The sequence below is a fragment of the Ovis aries genome, chromosome 14, assembly GCF_016772045.2.
Source record: "Ovis aries strain OAR_USU_Benz2616 breed Rambouillet chromosome 14, ARS-UI_Ramb_v3.0, whole genome shotgun sequence".
Taxonomy (NCBI): domain Eukaryota; kingdom Metazoa; phylum Chordata; class Mammalia; order Artiodactyla; family Bovidae; genus Ovis; species Ovis aries.
The window spans coordinates 45,930,522-45,943,584 of NC_056067.1; the positions used below are offsets into that span (position 1 = coordinate 45,930,522).

The 13,063-nt window shown below is 55.0% G+C and overlaps 1 protein-coding gene across 4 annotated transcripts; it reads left to right on the forward strand.

The window, feature by feature from the left end:
• The first annotated feature begins 5,249 nt into the window (after positions 1–5,249).
• LRFN3 (leucine rich repeat and fibronectin type III domain containing 3) lies at positions 5,250–12,791 on the forward strand. 4 transcript variants are annotated; one of them, XM_042230830.1, is made up of 4 exons: positions 5,250–6,387; positions 6,499–6,600; positions 7,900–9,339; positions 12,158–12,791. In XM_042230830.1, the coding sequence occupies exons 2-4, from the start codon at positions 6,506–6,508 to the stop codon at positions 12,621–12,623; spliced, it is 2,001 nt and encodes a 666-aa protein (XP_042086764.1). In that variant the 5' UTR covers positions 5,250–6,387; positions 6,499–6,505; the 3' UTR covers positions 12,624–12,791. The 4 variants fall into 4 exon arrangements, with proteins under 4 accessions (XP_042086764.1, XP_027833196.1, XP_042086766.1 ...); XM_027977395.2 differs by having other exon boundaries at positions 7,903–9,339; XM_042230832.1 differs by lacking the exon at positions 6,499–6,600.
• The last annotated feature ends 272 nt before the right edge of the window (positions 12,792–13,063 follow it).

The window sequence follows — 13,063 nt, forward strand, 5'->3', positions numbered from 1 at the left end:
GTGGTCACCCACCCCAAAAGCAGAGGACCAGGGTAGGTGGGTGGGAGGGTAGTCAGGGTGGGGCTGGGAACATCCTCTGGAGCAGGATTCGTTGTAGTGGATGGAAGAAGATTCCACAGCCCCCTGAAGTTGTGGATCTGGTTGCGGTTGATGTTGGGCCCATTAAATCCATACTCTGTATAACTGTGACTGGGTGGGGGAGGAGCTATCCAGCCTGGAAATATGTTCCCAGCCCCACTGCATCTCTCCAATAAAATATGGGCAAGAGGGAAGTTTGTGGAAGGTCATTTCTGGACCAAGGTTTTTAAAGAAACTCACCACCTTCTCCACCCCGTCTCCCCCCCATTTACCAGGTGCGTGCATGCATGCTAAGTCACTTCAGTGCTGTCCAACTCTTTGAGACCCCATGGACTATAGCCACCTGGCTCCTCTGTCCATGGGATTCTCCAGGCAAGAATACTAGAATGGGTTGCCATTTCTTTCTCCAGAGGATCTTGCTGACCCAGGGATGGAACCCACGTCTTCTGCATTGGCAGGCGGGTTCTTTACCACTAGTGCCACCTGGTGAAAGCAGATAATTCTGAGCCCCAGGAAATAACAGAGGTGCAAGATAAACAACTGGTTTGTTTATCAGCAGATGAAGGCTGGAGGAGAAGGGGACGAGAGAGGATGAGGTGGTTGGATGGCATCACCGACTCAATGGACAAGAGTCTGAGTAAACTCCGGGAGTTGGTGATGGACAGGGTGGCCTGGCGTGCTGCAGTCCATGGGGTCACAAATAGTCGGACACGACTGAGCAACTGAACTAACTAACTGACTGACTGGAGGATAGCTGGCTACCTGTGGCAAGACACCTCTGGCAAGAAATAAACTATTGTATGAAGTCACTGAAATTCAGGGGGTTATTTGTTACAGCAGTTGGAATTACATTCACTAATACACTGCCCCTTCCTTTCTGGTCCCCAGATATCAATAAAGCTTGAGCCCTCCTGTCATTCTGTAAACTGAGTCTCAAATCCCTAACTGTGGTTTTCAGGATTTCACAGAACAGGTCTCTACAATGGCCCTGAGTCTCTACGTTTGCTGGCTAAAAGTTTTCAACATATTTCCCTCAATTCTTGGCACAAATGTAAACTTTCCCCCATGTTTTTACAGAAGTCTTTTTCCATGTTGATAGCTGGAAGTCATTAAAACAGTCCCTGAAAGCTGTATTCTGTCTTCTACCATAGTTCAGCAGAACCTCAATACAGGGTCTCATGGTTACCATGTAGAAGTCAGTGCTTGCCTGGGACCCATCAGTCTGATTTAGGGTGGTTAGTGTGTATGTACAGGGGGTGGGTGGAGAAGATGTACTCATCTCCTGGCCCCTCTCCATTTGGGGGTGCACATTCAGACATGATCTTTTTAAAGTGAGTCCCTAGTCCTCAGCGCTGATTCATGTGCTAATTACAAAGCTGAGCTAATTTCAATGAATCCCCATTGGCTGGACTTGTGTTGTATGAAGAGTTGGTAGGTACTAGTTGAGGATAAGGAGATATACCACCTCCGTCCCTTCTTGCTCTAACAACCCCCTGACTTGGAAGGGGCCTCAGTTTATTTAAAAAGCCACCCTTTTTTGGCAGATAGACTGAATCTGTTGATTTGAATGTACATGTATGTGCACGCGTTGTGTCCATCCTGTGTAGACGTCTGATGTGACTCTCAGAATATTCCTTGTGTCTATGTGTGGGAATGTGGCTCACACACGTGTACAAGAGAGAATCTGTGTGCCAAGTGTGTTTTTGCACATGTGACTTCTCATGTCTGAATGTGAGCCTGTGTGTGTGTTTTGGAAGTGTGTCTAAGTATGTATGTGTGTGCCCCCCAACCCCGCTGCATGTGTGCGTCCCCATTCATGTCCGACTCTTTGTGACTCCAAGGATTGTAGCCCACCAGGCTCCTCTGTCCATGGAATTTTCCAGGCAAGAATACTGGAGCAGGTTGCCATTTCCTTCTCCAGGGGATCTCCCCAACCCAGTGATCGAACCCGCGGCTCTTGTGTCTCCTGCATTGGCAGGTAGGATTTTTTTTTTTTTTTTTTTACCAGCTGAGCCACTGGGGAAGCCCAACTTGTATAAGTCTCTATTTGGAAGTGATGTGTGTTCCGTGTGCCTTCTGTATCCGTGTGTGTGCTGGTGAGCCTCTGAGGATGTGATGTGCATTGTGAGTATGGATGTGTATTTTTGGATAGACTGTGTGTGTGGATATGAGCAGTTCCCTTCCTCCCAAGGCTCCCTCAGCTCTCAGGCAGTTTAACCTCATTCTTCCTGCTGTGGCTGTTTCCGATGCTTCGGTCCCCTTCTCCAGATGTTGCAATTAAGTAAATGCAGCAATTAAGCGGAGTCCCCCAAACAACCATCCCACCAGGATCTCCTTCCAGGAGCTAATGAGGGATTACAGCACATGCAGACACATGCACGGAACTATTCAGAAACGAACTCCCCCCAGCCTGCACATGCTATGGCCTAAGGGCATACAAACAGCATAGGGGTCCCTTTGGCCACCTGCTTCATTTGTTACTTATCCTTCAATCGCAGTATAAAGGTCTCTTCCTCCAGGAAGTCCTCCTGACTCCTGGAGGGTGGGAAGGTGGAGGAAAAGGCTGCACTCTGCCTCTGAGATGCACACCCTCCATTTCCTCCATCAGAATACCCTCCGGTTCCTCCACCCGGCCCTGTGCTTTGTCATCAAAGCCCTTATTATTTTGCCCTGTGCTTCTGTCATACTCTGATCGCTCTGTCTAGTCCCAGTCTTTCTAGCCCAAGCTTCCCCCATGCCAGCCCCGACCACCCCAGGCTGTCTTTCTCCCTGTTAGAGTGTGAGCTCAGTGAAGCAGGACCTGACACTGTCTTGGTAGCTCTTTTACTGCAGTGTCATCAAGTGCACAACCATGCCCAGAAACCCAAAGTAAATGTTGAACTAGCATCTTTGCCTCTTTCTTTCTGTTGCCAAGTCTCTCTTTATGCCTCTAAACATGTTAGCTTCTTTGGCACTATGTCCCCCAACATACGGCACTGCTATGTCCCCTCAATCCACCAGGTTTTGGCTCAGTGTGGTGGCCAGGACCACACACATTGCAGATGTTCCTGGTTTGGCCCAGTGCTTCTCTGAGTGTGGTCCCTGGGCCAGCAGCATTACCTCCAGCCTGGAAGGTAGGAATGCAAATCAGAAACTCTGGAACTGGGACCTGAAGATCTCTGGATAACACATCCTCTAGGTAATTCTGATAAGGCTGAAATGTGAGGACCTCGGATCTAGATCATGCAAGGCAGCCCCCTCTGATCTCAGATGGCTTTCAATACCACCCCCTCTCACCAAGGAACAGTCATCATCAAAGAAGGCAAGACTGTGGATAAATGCCCCAGGCTCTCTGAACTCTGCATCAGGGAAAGAAGGGAAGGAACAACACTTCTGATGTGTTCTAAAAGGTTCCTTAATGTTCCCCAGCAGAATCAAGCCCCAGTTGCCCAAAAGGGTAACCTACTCCTTGTCCGCACCTTCTATTTACTTGGTCCCTCCTCTGCCTCACTCTTTCCCTCCCCACTTGCGCGTTTCCCGGGGCCACACCCCAAATCAGCCAGTTCCACTGAATTCTAATCCCAGTCTGTTTGGGATTGTCTCCAGGTATCTTCAGGCTTCCCTGGTGGCTCCGTTGGTAAAGAATCCGCCTGCAATGGAAGGGACTTTGGTTTGATCCCTGGGTCGGGAAGATCAGTTTCACTCTCCAGGTATTTTCCTCTGTCTCCCCCACCTCCGCCACTGATATAGCATCTCTGAAACTTCTCATCCTTTTCCTGAGTGTCTGAGAAACCAGTATCTGTTGTACTGGGCCAGGAACACTGATGAACTTTGCTAATGATCGGGAAAGGCGGGCCCTAGAGCTGAGTTAATTTTAGCTGCAATTTTTCAATAGACACAAGTGGAAGGAGCCAAAAGTCTGTTCTGAAACCTTCAGCAGAGCTAGTGATGCCAGGGTGGATGTGCATTCATGCCCCCGCCCCCAACAGGGTTACTTTACTCCTCCACTCAGATGGGGGATTCTGGGGTGCGGGGGAGGGTTTGTAACCAGGTTCCCCCAGGGTAGGGCGATGACCATGAGCCAAGGGTGTGTCCTCCTTGGACCAGGGCTCCCAAAAGATTAGGTCCCCAGGTTGCTATAACCAAGTTCCGAGGCCAGGCTTGTAGACCACGGCCCACATTCCTCTTCCCGCAACACCATCTGCCAGGAAACACGTGGGATCCCCCCACCCTCATCCTCTCCTCCACTATCCTCTGCGAGCATCAGCACAGGCAGACACCACTCCTGGTGAGTCATGTGTTAGTACGATTCTAGTAGGATATTCTGTGGGGCAGTGGACCTGAGTTGAGGAGGGGGGAGGCAGTGGATAGACTTTTCTGGGTCAACCTGGCTGGCCCCCTGCCTCTGTTCCAATTCCTATCTTCTCCTTCCTCCATGGGATATCTGGCCAGTGTGACTTGACATCTAGCTGTATTTCCAGAGCCAAGTTTTCCCCTTGCAACCAATGCAAAGAGCTTTGGGACAGGGCAGAGTCTCCACACTGGCCTGAAAGATCAGGCTTGATACAGGAAGGGCCCAAGCAAGGAAATTCCACCTAAAGGACATCCCAGAGAGGTGATGCTGAGACAGGAAGGCAGAAGGGGACAGGCTTGGGGGGCAAAGGGCTCTGGGATAGAGAATCACATTCAAGGCTGCGAGTGAGAGCTGGACACAGACACACACCCTCACAGCTAAGCTGCCCAGTTCAGTCTGTCGCTGTCTCTCTCTCCTTCAGGCTCTGTCTCTTTGACTATCTCTATGTCTCTTTGCCTATCTCTAACTTGGACTGTCTCTCGTCTCTTTTTTCTCTTTCTGGGTCACTCACTGTCTCTGTATCTCCATCTCTCCTTGAATATGTGTGTCTTTTCCTATCTCTCTGTCCCTGCCTCTCTGATTCTGCTCCTCTCTGTCCCTCAACCTAAGCCTGCCTATCTTTCTGCTCTGTCTCTGTATGTCTCTCGGTTTCAGTCTCTATGTCCCTCTCTGTCTTCCTGACTCTTTATCCAAGGATTCTCTCTCTCAAGGAAAGCTAGGACGACTCCATGAAAGGTGGGGCTAGGGGCGCGCCTTTGAGAGAGGGGACCTGCCTACACCTTTAAGCGCGGGCGCGCGGGGGACCTGCGCCTTTAAGCGCGGGCGCGCGCACGGCCCTGGGTTCCCGGCGAGGAGGCCGCGAGAGCGCCCGGACCCGGCCCGCCTGCCCGGCCCCCGCCCGGCCCCCGCCCCGGCCCCGGCGGGGGAGGGGTCTCTGAGCGCGGCCCCTCCCCCCTGCGTTCCGGCCTTTGCTGCGGTGCCCCCACCCCGCGTGTCCCTGTCTGTCCGTCTGTCCGCGCCCAGGCCTCGCCCCACCCCAGCCCCCGGGGCTGCCTGGCCGCTCCCCCCCTACCGCAGCCGCCCCCCTCTCTCTGGACCAGCCCCCGCTGCATCCCGCGATGCGAGTGGAGACGCCGCCGCCCCACAACCAGGACCCGCAACCCGAAATTGGGGAGCCTGCACCCCGAGATTGGATCCAGAGGTCTGGAAACCTGAGCCTCGGAGCCTGATTTGGGGCTGGGACCCTAAGACCTGGAGCTTGAACAGCAGTATTTGGGGCTGAAATCGCAACATCAGTCCCTGGGACCCCAAGATTTGGAGCTGGAACCCCAAGAATTGGAATGTGCACCCCAATATTTGGAGCCTGAACCTGGAGATTTGGCATCTGAATCCCCAAATTTGGAGCTGAGCTTTGAGTTCTATGCCTGGGACCTTCAAATCTGGGACTGGATTCTCATTTCTACACCCTGGAGCCTACTATTTGAGACTCGAACCCTGAAATTTAGGCCTCAGAGTCCAAGATCTGAACCCTGGCATTGCAAAGGGCCCAAACTCATGGGCCTGAAATCCTTGCTGCTAAGCTGAATGCTGAAATCTGGGGAGAATCTTGACTCAGCGCCCCAATATCTAAACCCAGACCCCTAGCATCAAATCCCAAGATTGGGCTTGGGAGTCAGATCTTAGACTCTCCGGCTATCTGTTTAGCATCCCAAGACAGGAGCTGGGAGACGGTGACTCCGGGCAACCCAAATTGGGGCCTGGGTCCCTAAAATTGGGCCCTTAAGAGGCCCAATATTTGGAGATCTAAGACCCTAAGTATCAAGGTCTAGAGACTCTGGCCATAAATCTGAGCAGAGACATAACAGACAGAGGCTTTGGGAGCAGGGAAGGCATGACCAGGCAACCCCTCCAGAGCCCTGACCCCTGACCCCTCGGAGCTTGAGGATTCTTGCTCCCTGGGGCAGCTTCCAGCTCAGGTAAGGCTACTGGGAGACCCTGTGGTGGGGAGGGACTTGGGAGGAACTTCATCGCTGGGGGTGGAGGTAAGGAGGACCATGTCCCCCTGGGCACCCTTGGAATTTCCCCAGGGAACAGATGTCCCTTCACAAGAGTCTACCTCGAACACTGTGGACATTTGGCCAGCCCTGCCCCTCTCTGACCTCCTCATCCCCAGCTGATGGCATCTCCAGGTCTGTGACTGCCCCCCTCCCCCCACCCTGCTCAGGCTCTCCAGCTTCTTCCTACCATCTGTCTTATTTGATCATCTCCAGCTGCCTTTCGTGTCCACCACTCCGCTCTCCAATCTCCTTTCTCCATCTCTTCCTCTCACTGACCATCTCTATTCACCTCTTGTCTCTCTGATCATCTTTGACACTTATGTCCACTGGCTTTTCTCCCTGGCTACCTCTAGCCCCCACTCCTCTCAAGTGACCATCTCTGTCTGCCACTGCTGTCTTTGATCATCGCCTTTAATACCCCTGTCCACAGCATCTCTCTCCAGCCACCTCTGTCTACTGTTTCACTCAATGACCACCCTTGACATCTGTCTGTAGTACCTCTCTCTAATCATCTTTCAGCAGCTCTGTTACCCGTGTCTACCCCTGACTCTAAGCCTTGACCTGTGACTGTCCCTGACCATCTTTCACCCTCTCTTTCTGTCTTCTGTCTCTCCTCTCTGACTCCCTCTACCCACCTTTTCCTCTGTCTAACCATCTTTCACTGTCTCTCTTGCCCTCTACACACTCCTGACTCCAGCTGCCAGTCTCCGACCGTCCTGGCCGTCACTGACCACCTCTCTTCTCTCAGGCTCTCTTGCTCATTGATGCTCTCTGATCATTTCTAACATCTCTGACTGCCCTTCCTCTCGCTGGTGCCCTCTCCCCACACCCATCAATCTCACCAGCTGTCCCGTCTCCAGCTGTCTCTGACATGTCTGTCCCCTCCTCCTCTCTCTGACCGCCTCTTTGCCTTTTGACCATTTCAGACCATCTTTGACCATCTCTCCTGGATCTGGCCCCCCCTGCCACTTCCCCTCTCTTTGGCCACTCCTCATCTTCGTGACCATCTCTAACAACCTCTCTCGTCTGGTCCTGTCTGGCTACTCCTAATCATTCCCACCGCCCTGACCACCTCTTCTCTCTTTGGCCATCTCTGAGTATCTCTCTTTGACCACATCTAAAGCTCTCTGGCTTACCTTCTCCCCACCCTGATCACTGCTCCTGTTCTCTGCCTGTCTCGTTTCTAATCACCTCTCTTCCCTCTGACTTTCTTTGTTCTTTTCCCTCTCTTCCCTCGTGACACACCTCTCTGAGTCTTTAACCATCTTCTCTGGCTTCTGGTCTGTCTGACCACTCCTCTCTGGCCATCGTTGATCAAGTTCTCTGCTCTCAGCCCGCTGTGACCCTCTCTTCTGGTCCCAGACCACCCCGACCCCCTCCAGCACCCCTCTTCTGGCCTCAGCCTGCGCTGACGACCCCTCCTCTTCCCAGCAGGCCGCCCCTGCCCGCGATGGCCGTCCTCCCGCTGCTCCTCTGCCTGCTGCCGCTGGCCCCCGCCTCATCTCCACCTCAGCCAGCCTCACCCAGCCCGTGTCCCCGGCGCTGCCGCTGCCAGACACAGTCCCTGCCCCTAAGCGTGCTGTGCCCGGGGGCAGGCCTCCTTTTCGTGCCACCCTCGCTGGACCGTCGGGCGGCCGAGCTGCGCCTGGCAGACAACTTCATCGCGACTGTGCGGCGCCGGGACCTGGCCAACATGACGGGCCTGCTGCACCTAAGCTTGTCCCGCAATACCATCCGCCACGTGGCCGCCGGCGCCTTTTCAGACCTGCGCGCCCTGCGCGCGCTGCACCTGGATGGCAACCGGCTGACCTCGCTGGGTGAGGGGCAGCTGCGCGGCCTGGTCAACCTGCGCCACCTCATCCTGAGCAACAACCAGCTGGCGGCCCTGGCGGCTGGGGCCCTGGACGACTGCGCCGAGACGCTGGAGGACCTCGACCTCTCCTACAACAACCTGGAACAGCTGCCCTGGGAGGCGCTGGGCCGCCTAGGCAACGTCAACACGCTGGGCCTCGACCACAACCTGCTGGCTTCCGTGCCCGCCGGCGCCTTTTCCCGCCTGCACAAGCTGGCGCGGCTGGACATGACCTCCAACCGCCTGACCACCATCCCGCCGGACCCGCTCTTCTCCCGCCTGCCGCTGCTGGCCCGGCCCCGCGGCTCGCCCGCTTCCGCCTTGGTGCTGGCCTTCGGCGGCAACCCCCTGCACTGCAACTGCGAGCTGGTGTGGCTGCGGCGGCTGGCGCGGGAGGACGACCTGGAGGCCTGCGCCTCCCCGCCGGCCCTGGGCGGCCGCTACTTCTGGGCAGTGGGCGAGGAGGAGTTTGTGTGCGAGCCCCCCGTGGTGACCCACCGCTCGCCGCCCCTGGCCGTGCCTGCTGGTCGGCCGGCCGCCCTGCGCTGCCGGGCAGTGGGGGACCCTGAGCCCCGCGTGCGGTGGGTGTCACCCCAGGGCCGGCTGCTGGGCAACTCCAGCCGAGCGCGCGCCTTCCCCAACGGGACACTGGAGCTGCTGGTCACCGAGCCGGGAGATGGTGGCATCTTCACGTGCATCGCAGCTAACGCAGCTGGCGAGGCCACGGCCGCTGTTGAGCTGACCGTGGGTCCCCCACCGCCCCCTCAGCTAGCCAACAGCACCAGCTGTGACCCCCCGCGGGACGGGGAGCCTGATGCCCTCACTCCGCCCTCTGCCGCTTCTGCCTCTGCCTCTGCCAAGGCGGCTGAGGCCGGGGCCCCTACTGACCGTGGTGTCCAGGTGACGGAGCATGGCGCCACAGCGGCTCTCGTCCAGTGGCCAGATCAGCGGCCTATCCCGGGCATCCGCATGTACCAGATCCAGTACAACAGCTCAGCCGACGACATCCTCGTGTACAGGTGCAGGGTCCAGGCGGCGGGCAGTTCGGGTGGGGGAGCGAGGTGGAGGGAGGGCTGGAGGAACACCTACTGATATCCCAGGCTGCAGCACTGGAAGTGAAGCCGCAGGGTTACGAAGGAAATCAGGCAGAGAAGGCAAAAGGAATGTGGCAGCAGTGGTAAAAAGAAAGAAGGCAGCAAAAGTAAACAGCAACAGACAGAAAAAGGAAATCCAACAGCAAGAATAAAACATAATCAGGACTTCCCTGGTGGCCCAGTGGTTAGGGTGCTGTGCTTTCACTACATGGAGCATGGGTTCGATCCCTGGTTGGGGAACTAAGATAGATCCTGCATGCTGCAAGGCGTGGCCAGAAAAAAAAAAAAAAAAGAAGTTTAACTAGGCAGCTGGGGAGGCAAGGTTGAAGGGATACGAGCAGATTTAAGTAGTAAAGAGAACTAAGTATTTCCAGATGACAGCTAGATTCAAGTCAAGCTGCAGGAAGAAAAAGAGATCAAGCAGGAGGGTCCAGGGATCATGGGGGAAATGGAGTGAGGCAGCCCAGCTGCAAAGGAACTCAGTGCATGCTCAGTCACTTCAGTCGTGTCTGACTCGTTGCAGCCCTATGGACTGTAGCCCACCAGGCTCCTCTGCCCATGGGATTTTCCAGGAAAGAATACTGGAATAGATTTCCATGCCCTCCTCCAAGGGATCTTCTCAACCCAGGGATCGAACCTGCATCTTCTGCATTGCAGGTGGATTCTTTACCCACTGAACCACCTGGAAAGCCTGCAAAGGAACTCAGACCAGAGGTTAAAAAGAAAATGGGGGAGGAGGTTATATAGAGATTAGGCTTTGGGTTTGTACATTGTGACCTGCTCCATGTGTTTGGAGTTCTAACATGGTGACATCTCAGCTTTGGGGGTTTTTTTCCGAATCATATTCAAGCTAGCTCAAGCTCCACCACTGCTAGGTGAACAGGACTGTTTAATCTGCCATTGCTAGGGACTCCCTACTCCCTTTTCCCTTCTCTTGCTGCAAACAAAACCTGGGCTGACACACTCCAAGAGTGGGTTACCATGACAGTCATCCAGGCAAGGTTGGAACGTCCACTGTGGCCACATGTGGTCGCTGATGGTGGCTGTAACCCAGGTGCAGCTGACATGTCTCACCCAACTCCAGCTTTGCATGGATGGCTGGGGATGGCTCCCTGTCCTCACTGTCAGGCTGGCCCAGGGGTACCGCCCCTGACACCCGGCTGCAGAGGAGTGGGCCTCCCAAGGTCTGGGGTCCATGCCTTGTAAACCCAGTATCTGGGTTCCCTTTGCCTCCCCACAAGCCAAAACCTCCAAAGGTAATCACTTGATTTCTTTCTCAGTCAATCCTGGAAATCTAACAAGCTTTTCTCCATTCCATTTCGAAGATGGCCATCGTCAGTCGATTCCACAGAGGGCTCACACCTGAAAATCACACAAGTCCCATCCACCTTGCTGGGTGGGTTGGCGAGGATGGGACAAATGCTTTCCTAGACCATCACCCTCCTAGAGACAATCACAGAGTTCCCTCATTAAAGCCAGTAAAGAATAAAACAGGGATTATAAAACAAGTTAAATCTCCAACAGTGTGCCCTGCTACAAAAGGAAATATAGTGAAATTGGGTACTAAAGATAAAAGGAAATGGAAAAGATAAGGATAAATTGAAACCAGGCCAGAGAGATAAAAGAGGATCAGGAGACAGAACTGGAACGAAATAAGGCAACAGGGAGGAAAAGAACTCAGCAGCGATGACTGAGGCGCATCAGTTTAATGAAAACGGAGTCAGATGACAGGGCTCTCTGGCAAGCAGGCTACGGCTACAGCAATAATAATACGGCAGCGAGGCTCAGGGGACCTTCATTGGCAGGTTAGAAGGAAATCGGGCATCAGCACAATAGGGGATTCAGGCGGTTAGATTAGAGAGAATTCTAGCTTTCCACTGGAGGAAAGTCAGGCAGCTGGGAAAGTGCAGCCAAGCCCCGGATGGAGGAAAGTCAGAGGGACAGAGAGAAATGAGGTGAAGGCCTAGAGGGAGATGTGGAGGTGGGATTAGAGGGAAATTGGATGGGGGAGGGGGATAGTAGTAGGAAATGGGCATCAGGTTAGAGGAATACCAGGCAGCCTCTTCCCTGGCAATCCAGTGGTTAAGACTTCACCTTCCCAAGCAAGGGGTGCAAGTTAAAGATTCCTGGTCTGCAAGCTGAGATCCCACATGCCTCCGCGCCAAAAAAACAAAACAAGGAAACAGTATTGTTACAAATCCAGTAAAGACTTTTAAAATGATCCACATCAAAAAAAATTTTTTTTAAACAAAACTGGGCACAGAGTTGAAGAGATGTCTGGCTGGAGGGAACTCAGTGGTGGGCTGGCAGGAAATGGGGTGATAGACTTGGGGGATTCAGGAAATGAGCTGGTGGGGGGGTGGTGGGTGACCAGAGTGAAGTTAGGCAGGGGAGTGGAACAAAATTGGGCAGTAAGGCTAGAGGAAACTTGGGCTGCAGGCTTGGAGAAAATGCTGGAAGGGTGGCAGTGCAGGAGGGGAACCAGGCAACCAGATAAAAAATGAAACCACACTTGGGAGGCAGTGGGGCTCACGGCAAACTGGGCAGCAGAGTGGAGGGGAAGCGGGCACTGGTGAGAATGTAGGCACTGAGGCCAGAGGGAGATCAAAGGCACATTTGAATAGCAGGAAAATGAGAAGGTGGACTGGGGTAAAACTGGCTAACAGGATGGAGGGATGTCAGCAGGGTGCAGGGTGGGTGCTGGGCAGCCATTGACCTGACCCCCACCTGCCTGTCCCTCCAGAATGATCCCGGCCGAAAGCAGCTCCTTCCTGTTGACGGACCTGGCGTCAGGCCGCACCTACGATCTGTGCGTGCTCGCCGTGTACGAGGATGGCGCCACGGGGCTGACCGCCACACGGCCGGTGGGCTGCAACCGCTTCTCCACCGAGCCGGCGCTGCGGCCCTGCGGGGCCCCGCATGCGCCCTTCCTGGGCGGCACCATGATCATCGCGCTGGGGGGTGTCATCGTGGCCTCCGTCCTGGTCTTCATCTTCGTGCTGCTCATGCGTTACAAGGTGCACGGCGGCCAACCCCCCGGCAAGACCAAGGCTTCCGCGCCTGTCAGCAGCGTGTGCTCCCAAACCAACGGCGCCCTGGGCCCCACGCCGGCCCTGCCGGCCCCTGAGCCCACCGCACCCAGGGCCCACACCGTGGTCCAGCTGGACTGTGAGCCGTGGGGGCCCAGCCACGAACCCACGGGACCCTAGCTTCGCGCCCACCTCTACGGCCCAGAAGGGGCCCCCTGCCGGGGTGGCAGGACCCAGACACCCCGTGGGACCTGGCCTCGGACTCACCAAATTGCTCACGGTTTTTAAAACTCTGATGGGGAGGGTGTCGGGGGCACCGGGCACAACAAGAAAGTCCTATTTTTCTAAGCTTGGGCCTGGGCCCTTGCCCTTGTCTCTGTCTGTTGGGGGTGGGGGTTCGTTCAGAGGTCCGGAGTAGGATGCTTCCATTGGGGAGAGAACCGCCCTCTCCCCGTCCCTTTCTGTCTGAGGTCTCTGGATGAGCCTGAGGACAGGTCATCCCTTCACCCTGCAGACATCCCCTGAGTGTCCTCTCTGGGCCTGCCCTGTGCTGGGTGACGCCATGGTGACCCAGGCAGCCCCCAGCCCTGCCCCTCAGACAGTGATAGCTCAGAGCGATG

Bases quoted from the DNA above. Each gene is read 5' to 3' on its own strand.
- LRFN3 (XM_042230830.1), top strand. From the start codon at position 6,506: ATGTCCCTTCACAAGAGTCTACCTCGAACACTGTGGACATTTGGCCAG. The intron at 6,601-7,899 runs GTCTGTGACTGC...TCCTCTTCCCAG, and splicing joins CCAGCTGATGGCATCTCCAG to CAGGCCGCCCCTGCCCGCGA. The intron at 9,340-12,157 runs GTGCAGGGTCCA...CTGTCCCTCCAG, and splicing joins GACGACATCCTCGTGTACAG to AATGATCCCGGCCGAAAGCA.